General features: G+C 37.7%; 1 protein-coding gene across 2 annotated transcripts; it reads left to right on the top strand.

The window, feature by feature from the left end:
• The first annotated feature begins 31 nt into the window (after positions 1–31).
• Positions 32–25,626, top strand: DYNC1LI1 (dynein cytoplasmic 1 light intermediate chain 1). Of its 2 annotated transcripts, XM_021525874.4 has the most exons (13): positions 32–232; positions 503–576; positions 11,307–11,423; positions 12,909–13,139; positions 16,322–16,491; positions 17,629–17,722; positions 19,278–19,413; positions 19,794–19,905; positions 21,326–21,385; positions 21,512–21,556; positions 22,086–22,206; positions 22,375–22,533; positions 24,678–25,626. In XM_021525874.4, the coding sequence occupies exons 1-13, from the start codon at positions 66–68 to the stop codon at positions 24,788–24,790; spliced, it is 1,599 nt and encodes a 532-aa protein (XP_021381549.1). In that variant the 5' UTR covers positions 32–65; the 3' UTR covers positions 24,791–25,626. The 2 variants fall into 2 exon arrangements, with proteins under 2 accessions (XP_021381549.1, XP_085429370.1); XM_085573244.1 differs by lacking the exons at positions 32–232; positions 503–576 and adding an exon at positions 10,822–10,872.
• Positions 25,627–25,632: the final 6 nt, after the last annotated feature.

Below are 25,632 nucleotides of genomic sequence, written 5' to 3'. Positions count from 1 at the left end.
CGCCGCCCGCTCCGCGTCCCGGGGAGGCGGCGGGGCAGGGGAGGGAGGAGGAGGCAGCAGCGAAGATGGCGGCGGCGGTGGGGAGAGCTGGCTCCTTCGGCTCCTCTTCTTCTTCCGGGCTCGGCTCGGCTGCCAGCTTTTCCTCTGCTTCCTCCGCCGCCTCTACGGCCACGGCCAACAACAACAACGCGGAGCTGCGGGCGGGCGATGAGGACGATGGGCAGAACCTCTGGTGAGTGCCCGCCCCGCCCCGCGGACCCGGGCGCGCTGGCCGCCGCCCTCGGGCGCCTCGGTGCCCTGCGGGGGGCGAGGGGGAGCGGGCTGGATAGTGCCCCCGTCCCCGCTGGGGCTCGGTGCCTCTCAGTCGCTGAGCGGGGGGGCACCTCCCCTTGGCAGGGGCAGCTCCTGCCCTGCCCCCCCCCCCACCCCCATGAGATGGCGAGGGTGGGGACCGGGAGGAAGCGGGAGACCCTTCCTAAGCGCTGTCGTCTTTCCATGCCAGGTCCTGCATCCTCAGCGAGGTGTCCACGCGCTCCCGCTCTAAGCTGCCTTCGGGGAAGAACGTCCTCCTGCTGGGTGAGGAAAGCATCCCGATCCTGCTCCCATCCACCGCACACAGGCTGGCTCCTGAGCCCTCTCTTGGGCGCCCGGAGCTTCCCTTGTTCAGCGCCCCAAGGGGAGGGGTTGTGATGGGTGGCAAGGCGCTGTCTTAACCCTCATGGTTTTGTTTCATTTTGGAGATTGTCCACCGATGCTTTAGATACGCCCCTCACCGTAGGTACCTCGCCATAATACCCTCGCTGTCCTTCCCCCGCCCTGGCTCCGTAGGCGGGGATGGCTGGATGGGAGCTGTTATTGTCTCTCCCCGGGAGCTTCGGGGGCCGTGCGGCTCCCGAGCCCTCCCTCGCCGGAGCCGGCGGGGCCGCTTGCCGGCGCTGCGGTGTGTCATGCGGACACAAAAAGCGCTTCCGTGGCCCGAGCGGCATCGATGACGGCGCTGCTGCGGGCCGGAGGGCGGGGAGGGCCCGGGGAGGGCCGGACGGGCTCTGCCCTGCCCACCCGCGCCCAGCGTGGCGGCACCGGCGGCAGCGCTGCCGCCCCGGCATCTGCACCCAGGGCCTGAGGCCAGCCTGGCCCTCGGCAAGGTGAGAGGTACCGAAGGGGACTTTGATAGGATGCTAATGAGAAACCCAGCTGCAGTTCATGAAGGAAAACGGTGCGTCAAAATTAAAAGCTTCACGGAGGAGAGAAAGAGAAATGAATGCTTTCAAGTGTATGTGTATGAATAACTATTAATATTATTATTAGTGTGGTGTGTTTTTTTGTTATTTTTTTGTTTTGTTTTTGTTTTTTTTTTCCCTGAAAGACTATTAAATACTATTACCAGTAGACAACTTAATGAGTTCAGGTGTATAGATTTATAACTACTTGCTTCTTCCACTCCTTTTGCCAACCTCCCTGTCCCCAGAAGGAACTGTGTTAATATTTGGAAACAGGGTTAAAATTCAGTAGAGATATTCTTGCAGACTCTGTGCATGTTCTGATTCTGCATCATCTTGTGGCTTATATTCTCTTGAGGTTCTTCAAGTTAGGCTTTTCTTTTTTTTTTTTCCTCTGTAATCCTAAAGCAATCACTGTGATCCTTTTCTTCCTGTTTTGATAAGCTGACTGGTTACTTAGAAGGAGAAGACTGTGAAAGGATGATAGCATGGTCTTCTGAGGCTCCTACAAGACTTACTACCCTTTAATTTGTTGCTTTGTGTGTTATGTAATTAAGGAGGATATTGAGATTGGAAGTTGCAGTAATATTAAACAAAGGAAATATTTCATAATGATTGACAGCTTTTTATGTGACACTTTGAACCTAAATTGGATGATTGTCCTTGCTGAAGTTGGAAGATTCTTCTTCAAGCTGTGATCCTTATCGAGAAGATTATAACAGTTTGTTTTTCCTCACTCTTCGTAGTCAGGTAATCCTTAGTGCTCAGTAACTGGAGATTTGTTTCTTCAGAGCTAGAAAGGATATCATAAATGGTTTCCAAATGCTCATTTAGTTTGTGCTATACAAGCTGTTGTATATAAATTTTCTTTCTTACCATTTATGTAGAGCTGATAGAATGTCTTAATGTAATACTTTTTTCCTTTAATTGACTGTTGCTTTTTTTTTTTTTTTTTGAAAATATACAGATTTATAGAAGAAATTCTAATTCTTGCCTAGAAATTTTGTTTTCTGGAAGGCCTTGATCCAGGAGGAAGTAAAAAAACCCCAAATTTTGCATGTATTTAGGAAAAAGAGTATCAGCTCTGAGGACTGGCCAGAGAGGACCATGGCCATGTTTTTCATGAGATACCTAATCTTTGTTCACTTGCAAGTCATGATGCTACTCCTGAAGCACACCATCACAGGAAAAGGAGAGGCCTTATGTATTCTGTATTAGATAGATTCAGTATGTAAGTTCTGTCTGTTTGGATTCTTGAACTGTTTACAGTTTCTATGTTATCAAACATTTCCTCTATGTTCAAGCTTTGTTCCTTTAGATAGTTTTGTACTAATTTTTGTTACTAATACAGAGCAATTCTTGGCATGATTATTTTCAGATTCTTTATACTTTCAGTACTTTTAAGGAAAAGGTTTAAAGCTGACCAGCATCTGGATGGCTTTCAATCAATTTGTGGTAGGCGAATATTTACTGTATAAGCAGTCACATTGGTCAAAACTTGCCAGATGAAATATGATTTATAGTAACAAATGAGTTCTTATTTTCAATACAAACTGTATTTAAAAAAAATGTTTAAACCTCTAACATTTCATGGCCCCACCCTGAAAAACCAACTGGAAAAACCCACCATGTAGTGTTCTTTTGTTTGCTAGGACAGGTTTTCTAATTTGCCTACAGCATTTCTATTTTTCAAACAGTGCATCTAGTTGTATGCCTAGTTGTTCTGGGAACCTGTCTGTGTCTGGCATGCTAATTCTGCTATTTCAGTATTTATTTTTAGCTGTGTTAACATGTCATTTTTAAGAACTTGGAAAGCAGTTGGAGTTATCTAACTAAAAGAGACTGGAATGCCAAATGTTAATCTCTAGATATGGCACATAGTTTTGTGAAGTGAGGGTTAACAATGTTGGTAATCATTTGTTCAAAATCAGCTCAAAATTAGTTGACTTACAGTCTTACTTCTCTGAAGTTGTTTCACTAGCAGACATTTTTTCAATAACTATTTTTCTTTAAAGTTTAAACTCTGGCACCACATGTGGCATGAAAGCTTCTTATCTTTCTGTGCTTGTGTGAACAAATAATAAAAGTGTAAACTTTTCTAAACTGTACTATAAGTCCCTTATGCTCTGATTTCTAGGTAGTTTTGTCAGAGTGGCCACAGCTACCTCATTTAGCAAACTATCCCAGCAGAAAACATAAAATGTCCATGCTTTCTTAAGGAAATTGAGTGGTCTCATTGACATTTCTAGCTATTTTTTGTAGATAGCTGAAGCAGTGTTTTTGTTGCTTTTGCTTCATTTTTTTTCCCCTCATTTTTCTTCTACTCCTGGACTGTCTTTTGCTCACTTGTGTAATAAAGGTTGATCACAGGAGATGGTTTTTGTGATGAGAAAACCGATGCTTTTAGTTGGGAGCTCTCATGTTCATTCCCTTTCTGACATTATCAGCGAGTGGAGTAGAGGGGAGCAGCTGACAACTCGCCAATTGCAGATTGAATGGAATTCATAGTGCTGTAGAATGTGTGAAGGCTTGAATTCAGAGACCTGAACTAATAACCTATCCAATAAACTGCTGCATGCATTCAAGCAGTAATGTTCAAAGTCATTTCAGGATGTACCAGAACATAGGCTTCCAGCTGGCAAGTGAATTAAATAGTTGTTTTCTATCTGCCTTTGTGTTTCATACATTGCTCTGTCTCTGAAACACAGTATATTCTTTGCCTGAAATGTTAACAGTGTCAAGCCACCCAGTGACACTTGTATGCCTGACTCTCTGTATCTCTATTGCACGGTACTTCTACTGAATCACTAGTGGGCTTGGGTGTTTTTATGCATTTTACTTGACTTGATTATAAAAGCTTTTGAGTTTAATGGGCAGTGAGAGTTCAACTGCCTCATGTCCACATTTTCTCTTTACCCCAGACATCTCACTTCCCAGGCCTAGGCCTGTGTGTTTGAATCTTGGAGCTCTGCTCCTGTCTAGTGACTGTTAGGATGCTTAGTAAGAAGCACAATCCACAGCTAATTTACAGGTACACTTTTCTGTGTGCACATGGACCATTTTCTGTAATAGCAGCCATTCCCAATATATCTTCAAGAGCAGATTTAGCTTGCTGCTTTCTTCTAGTGGACCTGTGGAATATGAAGAACTTTAAAAATAAGTTGTAATACAGCAAATTTTCATGAGGCTATAAAATCGGCTGACTTAAATTTATACTCGACACTATAAAAATTAGTTTTTCTTTTATTTTTTTCCTTTTCAAAAAGCTGGCAACTTCATTGTCATCATTTAATAATTGAAACTGATAAAATACTGCATGTTCATACTGTCCATATTATTAATCTCAAGTATTTTAAATTCCCTAGTACTGCAGAGGGTTTCTTTTTGTCCTCTAATTGCAACTAATTCACCTTCTGCAGGCAATGAAAGCCTTGCAAATGTAGTCAAATTGTGTTTAGGTCAGCAGAGTTATGCTTCTAAAGTGTCAATTGTTTTGATGGGGCATTGACCTAGATAAAATTCTAATTACATGTTTTGTAGCTACATTTTTTTAGAATTAAGTAGTACTTCTTTGTTGTGTCTTTCCTGCTATAATACCCTTCCAAAAGTCCAGAATTACAAGGATGCTGTGTAGTAGAAGTCACTTAGAGCAGCATGGAAAGTTCTAAAATTCTTGAATTGCATTTATTGTAGTTTGTCTCCTTGGTGTCAGAGGTGCTGCTGCTTACTGGATGTATCTCAGAAATAGCTCCAAAGGTGAAGAACAGTGAAAGGAATTGTGCTTTTGTGTTCTCCAGGCAGGTTAATGGCAGGAGTACTAATAAAGGCGTCCCAATAGATAGTAACATGGTATTATTCTATTTTGGTAGTGAACTTGGATAAAATACACTAGACAACTTCCTGCTATGTTAAAGGAGAAGGACTGAGTTGGGAATGGATACTGCTCATAGTCACTGGAGAATTCTCTGCAATATTTGCCTTTCTCTGACTGTGGGTCTCTCCAAGCACAGGTAAAACCATTACCTGTTTCCACATCACCTGTTTCCACGTTTCCTTGTGGTGCAGGACATGGCAAAAGACTTGCTGCAAGAGTTGTCTCCAATCTGCTTTTTGTCATGTTGAAAGGCTGAAGTGCATGTAAGGTGCTCTTCAGAAAAGTTATTTAATTTTTCAGGGTCACAAATATACCAAGTGAATAATTTGTGAGGGGAAAGACTTAATCTGGCAGAGTAAAATAAACTTGGAGAAGGAGACAATTTTTATTCAAGGAGCAAATGAAAATTTATTTGTTATTTGTAAACTTGTTATGGCCTACTTATTGTGAACTTCCATGTTGGTTTGAGAGATTGTATGCTGTCGTCAGCATAATGAATTTTGTTCTTTAATTCTCTGAAAGCAAACTAAATTTGGCTTACTCTGATTATTTTGGTCTTGTTGTGTAAAACACTTTCTTCAATTAGTATAGAATGTGTAAACAAGCCTCTTTCACTAATATGCAGCTGTAGAAAAGGCAGTTATTAGCTTGTGACAAGTATTTTATCTTGAAAATAGCCATAGTGCACATGTGCTTGGTTCTAGTAGGAAGAAGATCATTATGTCTCTACACTACTGTGTCAGGATTCAGGCATTCCACATGGTGTGGAACAGAGATTGCTCTGGGATTCTGGGAAGGCATCTTAGCCCCATTGAATAACTCATGTTTAGACCTGATGGCTTTGTTCTAGCATATTTATGCAAGATAGATTTTTTTCTTATTAATAAAAATATTCAGTATTTTAGGCTGCAGATATTGAATATTCTGATTGTTTCTGAATTTTTCTACCCAGAAGCTGTCTTTTGCACTGTAAAAAGTATAAAGCTGATTCACAAAAGTATGCTTGGGGGTGTGGGGTGTGCAAAAGATGTTAATTGGGACCATTCTAGTTTTGCTTGAACATAATTTTTTTAGAGATGAGTTGTAGAATTCCCATATGAAGCTGAATTTTAATTGATGGGTTTAAAATGCAAACAAAAAAACTTCCTTCAAGGAAAAACTAGGATTATAGGCTACAAACAAGTAAGACATCCAAGGTTTTTCAAAGAGCTGTTGAAAAAAAGTCACAGTCTTATATTGAAGAGGGGCAGGTTACCAGTACTGATGACACAAAAATATTCGCTTCATGCTTCTTTGCTTTGATATGTTTTAAACACACTGGACACTTTACAATGGAGAAACAATTTAAACAGACAGTCAAAGCTCATGTCTGATAACACATTGATTGCTCCTCCATGTGCAGATTTCTGTGACAAGTAAGAAATGTCTTCTTATAGGACCAGTGAAATTCTATTCCTGTTTTCATTTGCTAAACTGAAAGAATTGTGGAAATAGCATGAGTAGCAAATATTTTGGATTTGAAAATGTTGATTGAAAGTTTGAAGAAGTTCTGTAACAGAGAGCCTAAGTTCTCTCTAATGTAATAGCTTACGGCTGAACAGTTGGTATAGCAGGACATAGGTAAGTGCCTGTGTTTGCCTGTACTCATAGAAGGAGATTCATTCACCTCACTGCCCACCCTTCCTGTCTGGAGGGACCATTCTGCTAAATTCTGTATTGTGGCAAAATGTTTAGTGATACATGATTTTCTGCTCAGCAAACGTGCTTTTTTGCCTGGAGTAGTGAGACGGGAGGAGGCTGGGAAGGGTTTCTATTGTTATAGTTTCCTGTATGTTTGAGGGCAGCAGCGAGAGGGATGTTTTCAAAATCTGTTTTGTGAACAGAGTAGCACCTTGGACAGGGGTGCTTTCAGAACCCAAACTGGAGCTCATCAGAGGAATGAAGCAATAGCAGTGTGAGGATGAAAACGCGACAGCATTTGTTTAGTTGAGTATAAGACTTTCCATTTTGTTAACAAGACAGTGAAATGCTGTGTGTAAGCAGATTGGTTTGGCTTTGTTTCAGCTGCTTCCTAGCCTGACTTCTGTGCAAAATTAAATCTGTTGTTTTTCTTTTACTTGTATTCAGCTTTGCATAACACCGCTTGCTAGAAGCATCACTTCTATTTCCTCACTGTTGTATTAATGTGTGAGTGCAGTTTGGTATAACGGAGAAGTTTTGTTCTTTAGTATTTACTCTGCAAAAGGAGGCCTTTTTATGTTATTTGCAAAAGAAGGATGCAAAAGCTACCTGGTTTTTATTCTACCTTGAAATGCTATATCAAAAAAGCTATGTCAGAAATGTTTTGTTCTGTGACCTTATGTATGGAAGTCAGTTGTTAATTTAATTATCCCACAGTTAAAAATAAAGAAGAAGCTACAGAATTTTCAAAAGTTCTTAAATAAAGTGGAGGATGATGGTAATTATTCTTGAAGATGCATAAGGCTCTGTTTTCTCTATTGCTCCAGTAGCACTTGAAAAAAATTGTTTCATAACATTTATAGGCAGTGATGTTTGTGCCTAGGGAATATGAAATTTTCCTTTTGTCTGATACTTAGTAGCTTTACTTCTTCATATACTTTAGAGAGACAAAAAAAAAGAAGGGTAGATATGTTAAATGTGTTAAGTTTGTTATTTGAAAAGCCAAATATAAGTGTATATGTATTGTGATTGACATTCTTTCTGAACATATATACTTTTATATCTGTCCTAGGTAGTAATTAATATTAACTATATTAGTATGTTGTGCATTATCAATCAAACCTCCAACAGCTAATAGACTTGAATTTCCTCACATATATTACCCTCTCCTCTGAGAGGGAGAGAAGATTCTGTACATAGTAAAAGCATTACAGTAAAATGTTTGAGTTTTCGGAAGTTTTAAAAGTTAGCTTTTAAATTAATTTGATATTGAGATTTCTAAAAACTACCTAGGAGTTTTAGATAAACACTGGTTTAAGATTTTCTGGTTTGATATTCTTGCTGGAGAATAGCTACAAAGCAAAAATCTGCTGCTGCTCTTTCCTAACATAACTCAGTATATTCAAAGTGTGTTGACTTTTCAAGTAGTTTTAATGAAGAATAGGTTGGGAAAAATAATAACAAGGCTACAAATACATTTGCAGTTGTTATGATTTCAAAATGTATATGCAACCTACTATGCATAGGAAGTAGATGAAACCTCAAGTCTTAGCTTGTTGGGTTTCACTAATATGGGGTTGGACTAGCTGACCTTTGGAGGTCCCTTCCAACCCAAATTATTCTGTTATGATTCTGTGTTCTCTTGGCCCAGACAGTTATGTTTTCCTCATCTTAATGATCAATTGTTTGGGCAAGAAGGAGGAAGTCCTTGTTCATAAATGATGGTCCTGTTTTTACTTCAGCACAGCTTTTTAAATAATACTGACCCTAATTTGGCTTAAATATGTCAAGAACTCTGGATCTCCTATGGGGTAGGGTACATTTGGCTAGGCTGCTGTTTTGTACCCTTGCAAGTGGGTCATCCTGTTTGTAAACTTGTTGGTGTATGTATTGCTAACTTCAGACTTCACTGATACATCATTCTGGCTTTTCCTCATCGAAGATGAGTGCTGTTCTCTTTATGCAGTAACTGATACAGCACTGTTATGTGTGTCAGTGATCCACCTGCCTGATCTTGATGTTTTGAAATGGGTGAGTATTTGCTAAGGACAAGAGAATAGACAGGCTTCCTCATGGAGCAGACTAAATTCAATTAGTTCTTGGATGGAAGGCTGAAATAACTGTTCTGTTTACATATGTGTCCAGGGGTACTAATTTTACATCAAATAAATTTGTCTTGTGCTGTACTGGTAAAATTTCGTTCAGCACAGAGGAGAAAATAAAATTCCAGTTCATACTTTGCCATAAGGTATTAGTTAACAGTGTTGAACGCCAATTTATTTTAGGCATTTGGAAATATGGGGTTGGAGAGGAAATTACATAACACAGTGCCATGACAAGTAAGGGATTTGTGGAAAGTGTATTTCAAATTTGCCTATATTGCTTAGCATGAGCACTTTGTAACAATAGTTGTCTAGATATTAGTGTCTGTATAATAAGTATGGTTTAGTTTACTCTGTTTAGGTGCATCTTTTATCAGGTGCAGAGCTCTTTACAACTGCAGATGTTTCTTAGACTTGTTGCAGATATTTAACAACTGGTAGATACACACACAGGAGATAGTAAAGTTTCCCAAATTCAAGCAAGTTGAAATCTTTATTGTCACCTGTGTGACTCAAACTCTAGTATACAGAAGAACTTAGCTGGAAGTCAACTGTTCTAAGAAACTCAGAAAGCTCTTAAATGCAACCCTTCATTAAGAGGAATAAGAAATTTTAATTGAAGCTACCAATTCAGAAAATAGCATAATGAATCATACAGGCATTATTGGCAAAGTTAAAGCAGCTTTGTAATTTGTCAGAGCAGCAGCAAATAAAGTCTTCTCAGTTATTTGTAGATGACAATTTCAAGAAGCTTGGATAAGTACAGAGGTGAGGACAGAGGAGGAATTTTAATTCATCTATGGTGATGAAGCTTGAACTCTTCACTTTTTTATCAGAATTATTTAAAAGGTATTCCTACAAGAGGAAAAGCTTGATGTGTGACTAGAAAGTAGCACTGCTTTCCAATGGATATTTAAAACTAGCTGTCATTGTTTGCACAAGTACATCTTGATTTAATACAGGAAATCACAAATGAACTCTTAAATTGTGGAAAAGTTAAAGGGATGCAACTTAATTTTTCATTTAACTTGTCTATACTTAACTAGACTTCAAACTTCAGTTCTGATCTTATTTTTCTCTCTTTCTCAAAATATATTTCATTTAAAATATGTTCATTCCATTGAGTGAAGTCCCCATGGCACTTTAGACTAAGTCTTATTTTTCCACTATTAGTGAAATATGAAAATATAGCTATCCTCTAAATTGAAGATTTAGTGTGGCAATCTTGGGGATGTTATGTTAAGCAAATTCAAAATCAAACAATCAAAGTATATAGCTGTTTTTTACAGTGGTTGTAGCTATAGTTTTTTTAATGTAGTTATAGTGACATCTATAAGATCATGGTCAGTTCTCTTTAAAGGGAAAATGTCATTATGGTTAACAGTGAAAGTTACTGCCCTTGAACATTTGTCTTTGTTATGTGATTAAAAGCATGTGTTTAGACATGCTCTCTAGAAGAGCATGTCTCTCTTCTATCTGAGAGATTTGGGAAAAAATGTTCTGTTTTGACAAAAAATTAATAAAGTGCTTCTTAGAGACCTGGGATTAACCTTAATTTTATAAGCTGTGAGTGACTTTCCAAAATTTTGTAATGTCTGTTACATACTCATCATTCTGCAAATTAGAGAAAAAAAAGAAACTGGCAAGCCCCTGCTTTGTGTCCAAATTCAGCTTGATTACTCTTTTGAACTGGAAAAATGCACATGCAGTTTTCCAACTCTGAGACCTAGGACTACAAATGAAGTTTTTCAAGGGTCTCTGGCAGTAGTTGTGGTGTTTACATTGTGCATATGCTGTAAAGTTCAGTGGTTATCCACGCTCCCTTTGGAGGGGAGAAAACAGGAGTGAATGGATTTGAATTGCAGGCTTGTCTCTGTGCTATCCAAATACACACACGTATTGCAAGGCAGTGAACTTACTATTTGTCACTTCTTTTTAAGGTGTCTTGAGACCTGTAACAGAAAATATTCAAAGAAACCAATTCACATAAGTTGAGGTAACAGATTTGCCTTATTTAGTGTGCTGTTTGAAATGATAGAGTTTTGAACTGGAAGAGGAGCTTACTGTGAATTAAACTCTACTTTAGAAAAAACTTAGTTACAACTTGGGTTGTAGTTGAAAGACTGAAATTGTTGGAGGTGTTTTACTACTCCTCAGCATATCCTTTTAAGGATGGGTTTATAGGCTCTTATGAGCCTATTTCGATAGCATTGTCAGTGGCATAATTGCATTAACCAATAAGTAGAAATAATATTTGAAGCTGAAACATGCACTTGGAACAGATGGATGATTTGGGCAAAACCTTCTGTGTTTCAAAATCCCAATGAGCTCAGTCACCCTGTTGGGATATGGTTTTCTTCTTGCCCCAGGTGTTTTTTAATATGTAAGTTTGATTAAAGACTGAGTGGTATTTTACTTCTGTCTCTCCAGGTGAAGATGGAGCAGGTAAAACTAGCTTAATAGGAAAAATTCAAGGAATAGAGGAGTACAAAAAAGGAAGAGGAATGGAGTATTTGTATTTAAATGTGCATGATGAAGACCGAGATGGTGAGTCTGTGTTTGTAACAATATCTTAAACCAGTGTGAAAGCATTGGTTCTGTAGTGTGATATTTGAAATGACAGTGGGATGTTTTTCTGCCTTTACAGTATGCAGGAATCCAACTTATGCCAGAAGTGATTTGTATCATAAGGAATTTTGTCTGTGTAATTTCTTCAGTGGATACCAGGAATGACCATTTAAGTGGTAGAGGAGGAGAGGAACCTGTCAAAAGAAAAAGCTAAAAAGAAAAGACCAGGGAAGCAGACTTAGCTGCAACATTCTGAATAGATGTGTGTTCCTCAGGCCTAGAGGAGGAGGTGCTCAGGCTTCTGTCTTCCATTTCAATTGCTGTGGCAAGTAGTTGTCCTGAACCTATAGAGAAACCTTTGTCTTGCTGGTACACAGTCCGCAAGACTACTGTCATTGACTGATGGGTAGGAAATTGTACACAATGCTAAAGGAGATTTAAAAAACAAACAAGAAAACCCAAAAACTTTGGTGAAGGTATGGTTAGAAAGGAAAAAGTATGTTTAAGATCCTGTTTAATACCCTGGAGTTATAGGATGTGAGTAAGGATATACTGGAAACTTTGGAAAAAAATGGGAGCTCTTGTGTATACTATAAAAAAATCCCAAGCATGTTGAAGGAGAACCAGAAGAAGTTGGCCCATTTTTTTTTCTGGAATCACCTGCTTCACTGACATTCATGTCTGCATATTGGTTTCAAAGATAGCTTGGAACCAGATTTAAGAAGGTTGGGAGTTTGCTTTAAATGTCTTCCTCAGAACTTCTGTAACAGGTAATAAAAATTTATCTGAAAGGAAATGTAATTATGTGAAGTCAACTAATTTTGAATCAGCATCTCTTACTGGACAAGTGTTTGTGAATTTGTAGTATTGTAGTATTTTTTGGGGGAAAAACAGTGAGATGGTCTATTTGTATGGTGATTGTCCTCTTGCAAATTGAAAAAGTAAATCTATAAAGTTAAACTCAATTATTAAAAACTTAACAGTTCTTCAGATTTTTTGAGTGGCTGAGGTACATTCTATACTCTTAAGAGTTAGCCAAGCATATTGGCTGGAGTTTTGAAGGGGAGATGGCAGTCCTTGAGGGCTGAGAAGGCCAACAGCTGCAAAAAAATGACTGAGTTCACCTAGTTTTTCTCTTCTAAGTTGTATCTTGAAGAAAACATTTTTCCACTCAAAAATGGTGAACAACTGTTTTGAAAATGTTGAATGCTTTCTCTGGATCCTCTCTTTCATACAATGTATTTAAGATCTTCAGTTATCAGCCATTAGACATCCGGGTGTGAAAGGCAGGGAGTTTGTCTCCTCACAAGCTGCAGATTGCTGTGTCATTACGTATGTTCAATGGACTGATAAAACATCATCTGCTTTCTTCCTTGTATTTTACATGTCCAAAGAACATTCAGTAGCCATTACTAGTGGTGTGTTTCAAGTAAATCTCATTAAATGTTTTTCCTTTTTTTGTAGACCAAACAAGATGTAATGTATGGATTTTGGATGGTGACCTATATCACAAAGGTCTTCTTAAATTTGCAATGGAGGCAAGCTCTCTAAAGGACACTCTAGTTATGTTGGTAGTAGACATGTCTAGACCTTGGACTGCACTGGATTCTTTACAAAAATGGGCAAGTGTTGTAAGAGAGCATATTGACAAGTTAAAAATTCCTCCTGAAGAAATGAAAGAAATGGAGCAAAAGTGTGAGTATTCTGCAAATATGTGGGAACCCATTTAAATATGCTTAATGCTTTCTGCACCATTTAATCTCTCCATTGCAGTCTTTTTCATTCTTTGGAATTTTTATTTAAAATTAGAACTTACCAAGCAAGTCTAGCTTCAGATAAGTCTTAAGTAGCTATGTGAACAATACTAGTACTTCTTTCTAACAGAATAACAATGTAGGGGGGAAAAATTCAGAATGAACATAGCTGAAATTGCAATCTCGCTTTTTATGTATTTTTCTAGGTAAGATTCACCAAGCAAAAAAAAAATCTAAGCATTCAGTTTTTCACTTATTCATTTAAAGGCAGATCACTGCATCAGCTTCTTAACTGTTCCTGTAGTTAGCTAGTTAGAGAATCTGGGATGTGTTCTGTGCCTACCAAAAGTGTAAATTTTGAGAGGATTCATGGCAGCATGGCCATGTCTGGGCCCTTTCCACTGAATAGTTTTATTGTAATTATTATTGATGTTAAATGAACTATGTGTTTGTTCCTCTGTCAGTGTCTTGTCTTTTTAGTTTTAAACATGCAGGACACAAAGATCTTGCAGGGTTTCTTAAACTGCCTGACTGAACTCAGATTATAGCTGCATATGACTTTTAAGCAGCCCTTTGCATTTCTCTTCAGGTAGTAGAATTTGAGTCTCACCCATTCATCTCTTGGTGAATTACTACAAGGAAGAGATTTGAGAAAGCTGTGTGTTGAGATCAAATAGCATGATTTAACTTTCTTTTTAAGTCTGAAGTTGCACTCTAACTGGTACATTCTTAAGCAATGAGTGCTTATGTTAATTTAGAAATGCAAGTTGTAGCTGTGCTGTGATGAAGTGGAATGTAAGGTGACAGTTGTAGATACTCTGGAATGAGGTATGAGGAGTATTAGTTGTTTTGTTTGTCCCTTTAAGAGACAGATTCTTCTAAGGGAAGTATCATCCTTGAGAATTATATCTTCCACAAGAGGTTGTTTAGGTGGGAGGAGCTGAGCTCTCTTGGATGTGTTTTTTGGTTTGATTTTGGATGTTAGTGCATGTGTATTTAAACATCCCTTCAAACACTTTCAGGATAGGATTTTGCTGGATGAAAGTATGGATACAGTATCTGTGATATCAAAAGTGTATAGCTGATAGTTTTGCTTCTATACAGACTGAGTGAACAGAGTAAAGAAACTCTACAATAGTCAGAAAATGTAAGCAATTAATTAAATGAGTCAAGAAAAATTTTTCCTCTGTTTAGTTTTGTCTGTTTTGGTTTTCTGTCATGTGGTCTAGTTCTTACAGATATAAGTCATCTGAACGTTGGGTATAACAGAGGCCCTGGACACAATCTAGACGTGGCTGGAAGCTGGTTTTTGTTTTGATCCTGTTGTGAAGTGACTTCATGCATTGCTGGGCGGGCAGGATCTTGACACTGCCAGAAGGAGGGAGGGAATTTTACTTGCCTGACTTTTGGCTACAGGATCCCATTAGATTCTTGTGTCAGGCACAGTGCTCCTGAGAGCTGATTTAACTTGCTACCAGGACTGAAATCTACCGAGGGTTTGTGTGTGTGGTTTTCTGGAGGCATGCTGCTGTGTTTGTCTTCATTTCTAGCAGCTTAACTCCACTCAAAGACAGACCCTGCGAGGACTAGAACTGATGCAGAAAGGCATTTGTGGATACATAGCAGCAGTGTGTGAAGGGCTGAAATAGCTCTTCCTCTTCACTGAATTAATAATGAAATTGTGTTTCTAAGGAAGACCTGAGATAGTATTCCACAGTTTTGGAGCTGTGATATACTAATCCTCCTTTTTAGTGCTTTCCCTACTTACATAAAGATTAGTGTGATCACACATTGGGAATTTTAGGAATCCACTGGAGGATTTATGCAATTATCCCAGGACAGGATACTATGCAGGAAAGACACTGTAGAGTGACTGGCATATTGTGGTGAGAACTCTGGGTTTCAGATATATCCAGTTAATCTCAGAAGCTCTTTGGACCAGACTTGAATTAGCTGCATTCCCTAAATTAGAGCCTGGGTTGACAGTTTGAGATGATAACCTGTGCATGTGCTTTTTGTTATTATGAACTCCAAGATCTGCAGAAAAATTGAATAATGTTCACCTAATACAATTTTTCCTCTAGGGCATTGAAATAAGTTTTACTCTGTTAATTGCACAGATGCTTTTCTAGGTATGAAATCAGAGGGCTGCAGTCAGTTAAGTGACAGTAGCATTGGATTAACACAGAAATTAGGATGTTCTGTTGTAGCTCACTGCCCCTGTGTACGATGCAGCTGAGCTGCCTTGCTGCCTGACTTCTTGTGCAGAATCAGGATGTGCTACTCATGGAATAGTAGGCAGTGCTTTGGTTTGGTGTGGTAGAGTCTTGTTTCTGCTGTGTGAAACAGGATATGTGATGTGAAAAATACAGACATTTTATGCCTCACATTGCATCCCTGACTGTAGGAATAGTAAGTTACTGTGTAATTAGAGGCTTGGGCGTGTGCAGCAGAACATGACAAGGACTTGCAACAAGAATTAGGACAAAGGAAAGTTAGAGTGTAACTTAACCCTGCTTGCTACATTTTAAAGTAATATCTGATAATTTTAAAGCATACCAAATGTTTAATATGCTATTAAGTAATTATAAACTAGTTAAGACTAGTGTTTATGTATTCTGTTATTTTTTGTTTGTACTACTGTTAAATCACTGTACAGAGAGTGAAGTGTAGACAAAGGATCTGTAGGTGAAACCTGGTATACAGTAGCAGCTAACCACTTTGTGTAAGGCTTAATTCTGTTTATTCTGACAAACTGTTCTATTAACTTTGACAAGAAGAATGGAAGGAAAGTTATGTCCTTTAGGAAACAGATCAAATAGTAATCCATAGTAGCAATTGCCTAGTGGTTTCACAATGATAAAAAAAATTATTTCATGTTGTCTTTATGGGCAGTTTTATCTGATCATATTCTTCTGGCTGCTGATCCAGCAGATTAGACTTGCTAGTTCTCCCTTGTGCTGCACAGAGCCAACAGCTGGCCAGGACTAGGTGCATGCTCTGTTTTTTCAACACTAAGATGCAGAAGTACTATACAATCAACAATGCTAGAGATCAATGGCAGTGGAAATCATTGTTGAAATAAAGCAGCTGATGTTTTAATGTAACTTTTTTTACTTTCAGTGGTAAGAGACTTCCAGGAGTATATAGAACCAGGCGAGGATTTTCCAGCTTCTCCACAGAGAAGAAATACTTCATTACAGGACGACAAAGATGACAGTGTGATTTTACCTCTGGGTGCAGATACACTAACATGTAACTTAGGCATTCCAGTAGTAGTAGTTTGTACAAAGGTTTGTTTCACGTTTTAGGTTTTTGCGTATTTTATTGAAGTAACTCTGTCAATTGCTGATTGGGGTGGGAAGCACATGGTCGTTAAGTTATTCTGAATACCTCACTTAAGAACTCCTTTAAAGTGTTTAATATCGAAGGTTGGTTATCTTCTGGAACCCATTATTTAATGTAATTTTGGAATTAGCTTTTCCTTTAGTTCTACCAGTTTTCAAGGAATTGAGAAATACCTCAGACCTGGTTTTGCTCACAGAAAGCTAGTCAATAAGCAACTAGATTTCCCCTTGATTTCCACAGTCCTCCATATTCTGAAAATAGTGGGTTTTCTTATATTTTTCTGAAGATAAACTTTGAGAGTTGTAGTTAGTGAGGCGCTGCATTTTACCTTTTCTTAGTTCTTAGGGTGTTTATGTGATCAAACAGATTGGTTTCTGTTAGATATGTGAACGTATTAAAGAAAACAATGGTGTGGTTCTCCTGTGGCTATTTTTTATCTGGTTTTGTTGGTTTTTTCCCCCCCAGTTCCTCAGTTCTCATTGGCATTAAGCATACTGCATCTGAAGTCTCTGCTGGCCCCCAGCGAAGGCATAAACGTTTTGATGCGTATGCTCTTCCTTCTCTGGAAGGCTAACCCTCTCATTTGAGCAGCATTTTTTTTCCCACCTGCTAGTTTCCTTCTATTCTTTATTCCACCCACACACCTCTTTTCTTTTCCTGCTTCCATATTTCTTGCTTTTGCCTCCCTTTGCAAAGAGCTAGTTAGTAACTGGATTAAAAACACTGTCTTTTAATGCCACAGTGTGTAAAAAACATTGGGTAAAAAGTGATATCATTTAGTGGTAAGTTTTCAACTGAGATTTTGAGTGGGGAGTGCATTGGAGTGCGGAGGGATAGTGAATAAAAAGTTCCAGTCGCTTGAACTCTCAAGTTATGCTGACTCCATATACATCCAGTGATATATTATAAAAACCAAAAAGGTTCAGTTATACTTCTAAACTATCTTAGTAGATTTTTGTTTTCCATTGCACTACCCCACCCCACTCCATCTCCTTTTCCCCTTGTGAACTGGATATGTAGCAGCACTGCAATTTTAGCAGATGACTAAAAGCAGTATATTAATTTTGTGTTTATTTTGCCAGTGTGATGCCATCAGTGTTCTGGAAAAAGAGCATGACTACAGAGATGAACACTTTGACTTCATTCAGTCACATATCAGACGGTTTTGCTTACAATGTATCCTTTAACACATCACAGAGATTATATAATTACTTGAGTCAATGTTTATATTAATTATTACAAGGTTAAAAGAATATTTGTGTCTGTACTAAAGTAGGATGCAACTCTCTTACTGTAGCTTACAGTCTCCTTCAACTACCCCTATGGGCAGCACTGAATTAAATTTTTGTGTTTTCTTTTATCTTATTTTTACAGAGCTACTAGAGTTTCTAGTATGTCCCCTTACCATGAATTTCTTTATTGTCTCCATTTCCACATTTAGGAAATCAGTTCTTGGAAAAGTACATTTTAGCTGACAAGCTCCCTAAACTAACAAGATAATTCATTTTAGCATGATCTTGCTCCAAATGCATATAAGGCATCTTATTAATTTTGTCCCAAATATGCAGTCTCCTCCATGTTCAGTAATTCCACAGGATGAGGTTAAGAGGGAAGGAAAGAAGTGTGAATTGCTATAGGCAAGGTCCACTGACTTTCCTTGTATTGCTACAGAGACAATGCAGAGAAGCTGTTGCTGTGCTATTGTTATTTTTAAACTTCATTTTTTTAGAAGTGTATAAAATACTGTCTAGTGTTGTTTAGTCAGATAGACATGCTGAGATCTAGATTTTAGATGCCAGTAGCATGCCTACATTGTGTCATCATTTGTGCTGTGGTGAAGGGAAGCTTAAATGCTATTGGAGGGATAGCAGGTGACAAATGGAAAAATTAGTTCAAGAGCCAGAGACTTCAGCTGAAATGGCACTTCCTTCAAAAGGCTTCCAAGACCTGATTTTTTCAAAATGAATTATGTAGTAACTCTTGTGTGTAGGGATTAGCCTGCATTGCATATGCCATGTACAACTTGAAATTCCATTCTAAATTTCTAAATTTCACAGAATAGGCATCAGAGCCCATTATATAAACTTCTTCTAGGATTTGAATTGCAAGCATGTAGAAATAAAGTAGGAAATTTTGTATTTTTATTAATCCTGTGCATAAAATGTGTTAACTTGATACCGAACCATGCTAGAATACTAAGCACTCTCTTGGTCTCTTAGTAACTGATACATAGTAAACTCATTTGCCTTCATTTCCTTTGAAAGCAGATCACTGTATAATGTAAGAATTTGTTCCCCTAATTAAAAAAAAAGAAAAAACAGATGGGAAAGTGGAAGATCTTTGGCATTTTTGAAGCTGCTAGTGTTAGTGCTGCAGTGATTGCAGGGTGGGATAATGAGAACATATAAGGATATGGCATGAGAATTTTTGTTCACTAAAAGCAGAAGACTGCTTTAAAGGCATTGTAGTGAAACCATTGGTACTGGGGGGCTTTGAAAGCGAGAGGAGCCTTTAGTTTACTTGAAAATCAATAGCTGAGTTGGCCTAAAACAAATGCAGAAAAAAAGATTGATTTAAATTACTTATGGAAGTTACTTGACCTGTTTTGCTTTGTTTTTGTATTCCCTTTCAAAATTCTGATAAGTAGCTGACCCTTTTTTGATAGTTTAAAGGTTACTTCAGTTTCTTTTACTAGCCACTAAACTGAGTTTTCTTTAACGTGTTTATACAGATGGGGCAGCACTTATTTACACTTCAGTAAAAGAAAACAAAAACATTGATTTAGTGTATAAATATATAGTCCAGAAGTTGTACGGATTTCCTTTCAATGTTCCAGCTGTTGTTGTGGAAAAAGATGCAGTATTTATGTAAGTTATCTGCACTATCACATGTGTGTGACTACAAAATGTATCTGTGCAATACTGTAAAGCAACATTTAGAGCCATTTTTGGTTTATGCTTGTTAAAGTTCTATGTAGTATTCTCATGAGTTGGAACTTGGCAAGGGCCAGTGGATGAAGATTACAAACACTGCTCCAAAGGGAAATGTTAAGACCAGAGATTTTCCTCTTCTCTGTTCTATTTAACCAGTCTCTATGTACTTGTTTTTACTGATCAATAACCAGCTTGCATGGGAGAATGGCCACTGTGACAACTTTGCTGGGTCTCAGTTGTGTGGAGTTCTGGAGTGCATGCAAGAATAGCCTGAAATAGCAATAGAATTTTAAGCCACATAATCCTTTTTCTAGTCCTGCAGGCTGGGATAATGACAAGAAGATAGGAATATTGCATGAGAACTTCCAGACACTAAAAGCAGATGACAATTTTGAAGATATCATAACAAAACCACCAGTCAGAAAGGTACACTGAGATGTCTTTGCATTTAACTGCTTTGGTGTTTATTTGCCTGCAGTTTTTTTATCTTTCGTTGAGACTATGTTTCCAGCTTATCAGAAGTGTGATGTACCATGGAGGGGTGGTGTTGTTATTTTGTTCTTAAAGTTGCTCTTTACTTAACAGAAAAGATTATTATGTGTTTTTGTTCTGTATATCTCTTCTTCAGCTTACACGTTTTTTTCTTCCACTGTTATATTGTTCAAGACTATAAATACATTTGTTTTACTTTTAAGGCATATTTGGTATTGAAAAGCCTAAACATGATTTACCGGTTTCTCAGGTTGAGTTGTTTTTTTTTTTTAAGAACATTTCATTTTGCTCTGAGTTGTTTATAACTTCATAATACTTTCTGTTTCCTGTGGAGTATTTAAAATAAGAAAGCTTGAGACAGTGTAAAATCAAAAATAAACATGTGCCAACAGCTTCTACATATATTCAGTGTATTTTCCATTGTGTTATCTAACAAAAGGCCTTGACAGAATGACCTGTAAACATATGTGAGGTTGTTGAGCAAAATGCCTGCAGCAGTGGACTCCCATGCACTCAGAGGTTATTGAAGGCAAATATTTCTATGGCTTTTTTTAAGCAAAGCTAATATTTTGTGACTGAACTTATTTTCAAGTGGGAATTATTTTAATGGAGAAAACTTCCACGATGTCCTTTCTGAAATCTTTAGGGAAAATATCAAAATATTTTAAAGAGGTATCCAAGCAAAATATAACTGACAAGATTTCCTTTTGCATGGTTATAAACTTCAGGCCTGGATTATAAACTTTGATACTGGTATTTGCCATGCTTGCTTGGGCAAAATTTTTGAGGAGCTTACTTGAGAGGAGAGTGCTTGTGATTTGATGCATAGAACTGGGATCTGAGATGTCTGTGTCCAGTTCCTACCCCAGTGTGATGCCACACAGGTGAAGAGTCATTTATAAAGTAGAAGAGTCACCTATAAAGTAATACTGAGGTGAGGCCTCCATAAATTACCAGAGACACAGGCATGATGCAGTGTGTGCATCCTTGAATGTGTCTTACTGACCCTGAGATTCTTGAATATGCCTTGTAATCACTTACTTAATTCCTTTTTAACAATTAAATGAACTTTTTTAGTGGGTCTTTCTGCAAATCTATCTACAGCTTTATGTCTGACAGGTCAAAGGAGTTAATGATAATTCTATTTCACTTCTAATTAACTTGGCTTAAATGGAATCATGAGGCAGCAGTCTTAAATATGAAAAACATGATATGCAGCAATCACAGTATTTTAGACATGCACTTCATTATTGGATGTTTTGGTCATATTCACCAGCAGATAAAAAATAAAATTCCTCCCCTCCCCCCCCTCTTCTTCTTTCATCAAATTTATGGTCATGTTTTTGTATTGCAGTTTGTTCATGAAAAAGAAATTGTAGCAGAGGATGACCAAGTGTTTCTTATGAAGCAGCAGGTAATTTTCTGTCTATAAAACAAGCAACAAGAGTTTGATTTAACAAGACTCCCAATACAAATTTGGGGTTATATTCTTAGTCACTGTAATATCTAACACTTCATGTATATGTTTGGTTTTTTGCAGTCACAGTTGGCTAAACAACCACCTACTGCTGCAGGAAGGCCAGTGGTTAGTAACAAAAAATTTAAATTTTAATAATCATCACATGAAAATCATTCACTTTTTATATTTAGAGTGCTGTTTTTATCTGCACTGTCAAATACTGTTTGATCTAATTGTTTTCAACTATGTAGTATTTAAAGACTCATAGTGCTTTAAAATCATGACCCTCCACAGTGAGTCATGACAGCTTGTATTGACAAAGAGGGCTAAAGGTCCTGGCTTTCATTTTTGTATGTTAGAATGCATTTATGGCCAGAGGTACATGGATTTTCAGGTTTCTCATGGGGATGAAATTAAAATCTTCCCTTGCGCTTTAGTTACACCAAAGTTAATAGTTTTAACAGTGTTCTATGAGCTTGAAAAAACTCGTACACAATCAGCAAAATCTAATCCTGTGTCATTTTAGTTGCATGAGATACTACATTTAAAATACAAAAGCTTAGGAGGTGTGAGAAATAACAAAATGCTTAATTTAATCTATTCTTACACTTCAGGTTTATTCTGTTGTTTTTTGGTTTTGTTTTTTTTTTAATAGGATGCCTCACCAAGAGTTCCTGGTGGATCTCCTAGGACACCAAATAGATCTGTAACATCGAATGTTGCCAGTGTTACACCCATACCCACTGGGTCAAAAAAGATTGATCCCAATATGAAAGGTACCTTTTCTTGTGAGGGCACAAATGCAGCTGGAGAAGCAAAATAATTGCTTTGCCTGCTTGCTTTAATGGACTTATTTAGATTTATTAACACTCTAAATCAGTATTTACTTAGAAAATCTGTGTTGGTTTTGTGTTGTGTTTTTTCTTTCCTTCTTCCCCTTGTAGCTGGAGCTACATCTGAAGGAGTCCTGGCTAACTTCTTTAATAGTCTCCTGAGCAAGAAAACTGGTTCTCCTGGTGGCCCTGGTGGTGTTGGTGGCAGTCCAGGAGGAGGTGGCACTGGAAGTGCTGGCAGCAACTTGCCACCATCAGCAAAAAAGTCAGGTATGATTAATGACATTAAAGATCGACTCAATCTGAATTGAGTGATGGATTGTTCCTGTTAGTATAGTTTATCAAAAGTATGAATACTACTATATTTAACTGAATGTTTTATATATATATATTTTTTTATATTCTATATGGCTTTTTTGCTTTTGTTTTCACAGCACTTTATTATTGCCTTTTTGTGGGTTTCAGAGGAGCAAAGAAAAAATCTTCATGTAGTTGTTTAAGTATGAATTGTGTCTGCATAAGTTCCTAGTTTTTCCCTTTGTTTCCACCATTCCAATGAAATGGCTTATGCCATAAGCCTCTTCTAGTCTTATTTAAACATGTTAGGACTGTGTTTCAAGCTGATTCTTCTTGACAATACTGTCTGTATTAAAATATCTTTAAATTTTGTTTCACTAATGTTCTAGCTCTGATGTGATGGGCACTTTGAGTTTGGTGACAGCCTGTAAAAATAATTACGTGTCTTCTTTTGGCAGCTGTTTATATATGAGGTGATTAATAATTATTATTAATCTAGGAATGTTTAATAGTGACTGTGCTAAAGCTAGATGCAGGATTATACTGGCATTTCTTACTATTCCAATTTAAAATGTTTCTGTATTACTTAAGATTATGTGTACACAGACACCTTTCCTCCCTGCTTTCCCAGAGGTTAATAATGCTGCACTTAGGGGAGAATGCTGGTCTTTCATTGGTATTTCACACTTCCCACTAACATTTTGTGTAGATTAACCCTGAATTTTTTTCACCTCTGCACACTTCCCTTCTCTAAGTGCAAAACTCAGTGAGCTAAGCAAAGTTTGAGTGCTTCCTAATGTGCTGTAGGCAAAGTCAGCACTGCCAGTTTGAACACATGTGGAGATTGTTCAAACAAATGCAGCTGACGCAGTATGAGGCACAGAGAGCACCCACTGAAAAATCCTGTGGGGAGTGGCTGGCTGCAGATTTGGATGATGCCAAGCAAACAAAGGCAGCACTCCAGAAAAGTGTTCTGTTTGGGGCTGTGGCAGAAACTTCAAGGACAGAATTTAATTATTAAGGAGCAAGACAGTTCTCAGATATTTCCTACTATGCAACAAATGAAGGGTTAGGGTTATAGCCAGTTTAACATCAAAAGGACTATGTTTTCAAGGAATTACCATAAATACTAACAAATTTTGCTTAGATGTGGTCTCTTCACCTTCCTCAGTGTTTGCTGTCTTGTATTTAGTGGTATCTGTGGGATTCACTCTTAAAATCTGAAAAGTGTCTGTTAAGACAGTAGTTTGGAATTTGAGAATTACTTTTTCCTCAGCAGCTTTGGGAAATTCCTCTGCTTATTAGTTGAAATGTTAGCTGCTTTGATTCTAATACAGTATTATCTTTTGTTAAATGATTTGAAGAGCAGCAAAGTACATCTGGCCAAAATTACCTTTATGGCTAGTTCCTGTTAATTTGCATCTTCAGAAAGGATGCTGGGACACTACTACAACTGCACATGCATCAGAACATTCTTTGAGAACAGATGCTGTGCACTCTTGTCATAGTGTTGGAGTCCTAATCCTGCACTGCCTTTTCCCATGTTGTCTCCTCTATTCTTTCTATAGGACATAGTGGGATAGAAACCTGGACTGAGGAGTAGGAATTAAAAGGGTGGGGGGAAATGGTGTGTTTTGAGCTTGAATTAGGTTGGAGTGTGGCTGCACAAATGTTTGTGCCTATATGTTAGGGAGGAGATAACTGGGTGAAGAAAGAAAAGGTTTTGCCATCTGCAAGTCTGTGTGCACCCATAAGCAGTGGTGTCAAGTTTATGCTGACCAAGTACACAAAATTGACTTTGCTGGGCTTGGTGAAACCCCTGATTTTTACATTCAGCATTGTTTCAAATACAAATTATACAAAAAATTGTGTAGAAGTAGTTATAACTGCTAGTCTTAATAGTCTTCTTTATTTAATACTTCAACTTTTCAGAAATATGAAAGGATATTACTTCCTTGCTACTGTTTCTTTTCTGTTTCTTTTGGGTTTTGGCCTTATGCCTTAAATTGTGCACCCAAAGCAGGCAGTAACACTTACTAGGATTTGTCTGATTTGACAATTGAAGATACCATAGGCTTTTCATAAACATGACTGAATGATACACATTTATTTTGTAGGTCAGAAGCCAGTTTTAACAGATGTTCAGGCAGAATTGGACAGAATTTCACGAAAACCTGAAATGGTCTCTCCTACATCATCTACATCTCCCACAGAAGGCGAAGCATCTTGAAGACACCAAATAAAACAAATTGTTCAGTTTTCTGGGATAATTCAAAGTTGCCTCTGCCTCTTCCTTCAGTGACTGGAACTAAAGAACTGAAATATCTTTCAGAACACAAACCATTGATGTCTGTCTTTCTTTTATATGTGTTGCCCAACTTTACAAAAGGGAGCTATACAGATGAAGAATGGTTATCACATTGTGTAGAAGCACTGCTCACAGTGCAAAAACAGTAAATTAATTTTTTTTCCTGGGTTTTGTTGGAAAGTCAGTGTAATTCTGTTAAATTGCAAGTATGTCCACTTAAGTGATAGGGGTTGCTTAGAGCAAGAAAACTGATACACACCACAGGCACTTAATTTATATTGATTTCCCAATCTGTTAGGTAAGTTTAATACTATCTTAAATAGATTAACCTCTACATGAGAGAACTACTGCTAGTTTTTGAAAGAGAAAAATAATTGCACAAATCTGTAATAGCAACAAATTCCAGTTATACTTAAAAACTTAATTGGAATATGGTTAAAAAATCTGTTTAATCTCCACTGAAATTTACACTGTATTGAAAAACCCATGCAAAAATTCATTCCAGGTGTAAGACTAAATTAGTGGCCGGGTTTTTTTTTTTTTTGTTCCTCTTTGATTAATTGCGGACACTGAATAAAAGATGTATAAAGAAAAAGCAGAGGTTAAATGTACAGAATATCAGTATCCAGATTTGTCTATATATATATGGCTCAGCCTTAATGTCCCCCACCATGTTTCCCACACTACTTATGGTTTAAAATTGGTCATCAAAACTGTAATCAGTTAATAAAGTATTCTCTGCATTCAAATTTAAGTAACTTTCA

The sequence above is a fragment of the Lonchura striata genome, chromosome 2, assembly GCF_050655825.1.
Source record: "Lonchura striata isolate lonStrDom1 chromosome 2, ASM5065582v1, whole genome shotgun sequence".
Lineage (NCBI taxonomy): Eukaryota > Metazoa > Chordata > Aves > Passeriformes > Estrildidae > Lonchura > Lonchura striata.
The sequence above is the reverse complement of the archived record's forward strand: the minus strand, read 5'-3'. Positions and strand labels throughout refer to the sequence as shown.

Excerpts from the sequence above, each read along its gene's own strand:
- DYNC1LI1 (XM_021525874.4), top strand. The coding sequence starts at position 66 with ATGGCGGCGGCGGTGGGGAGAGCTGGCTCCTTCGGCTCCTCTTCTTCT. Across the intron at positions 16,492-17,628 it reads TAGTAGTAGTTTGTACAAAG|TGTGATGCCATCAGTGTTCT; the intron begins GTTTGTTTCACG and ends TTATTTTGCCAG. Across the intron at positions 19,906-21,325 it reads CAAAACCACCAGTCAGAAAG|TTTGTTCATGAAAAAGAAAT; the intron begins GTACACTGAGAT and ends TTTGTATTGCAG.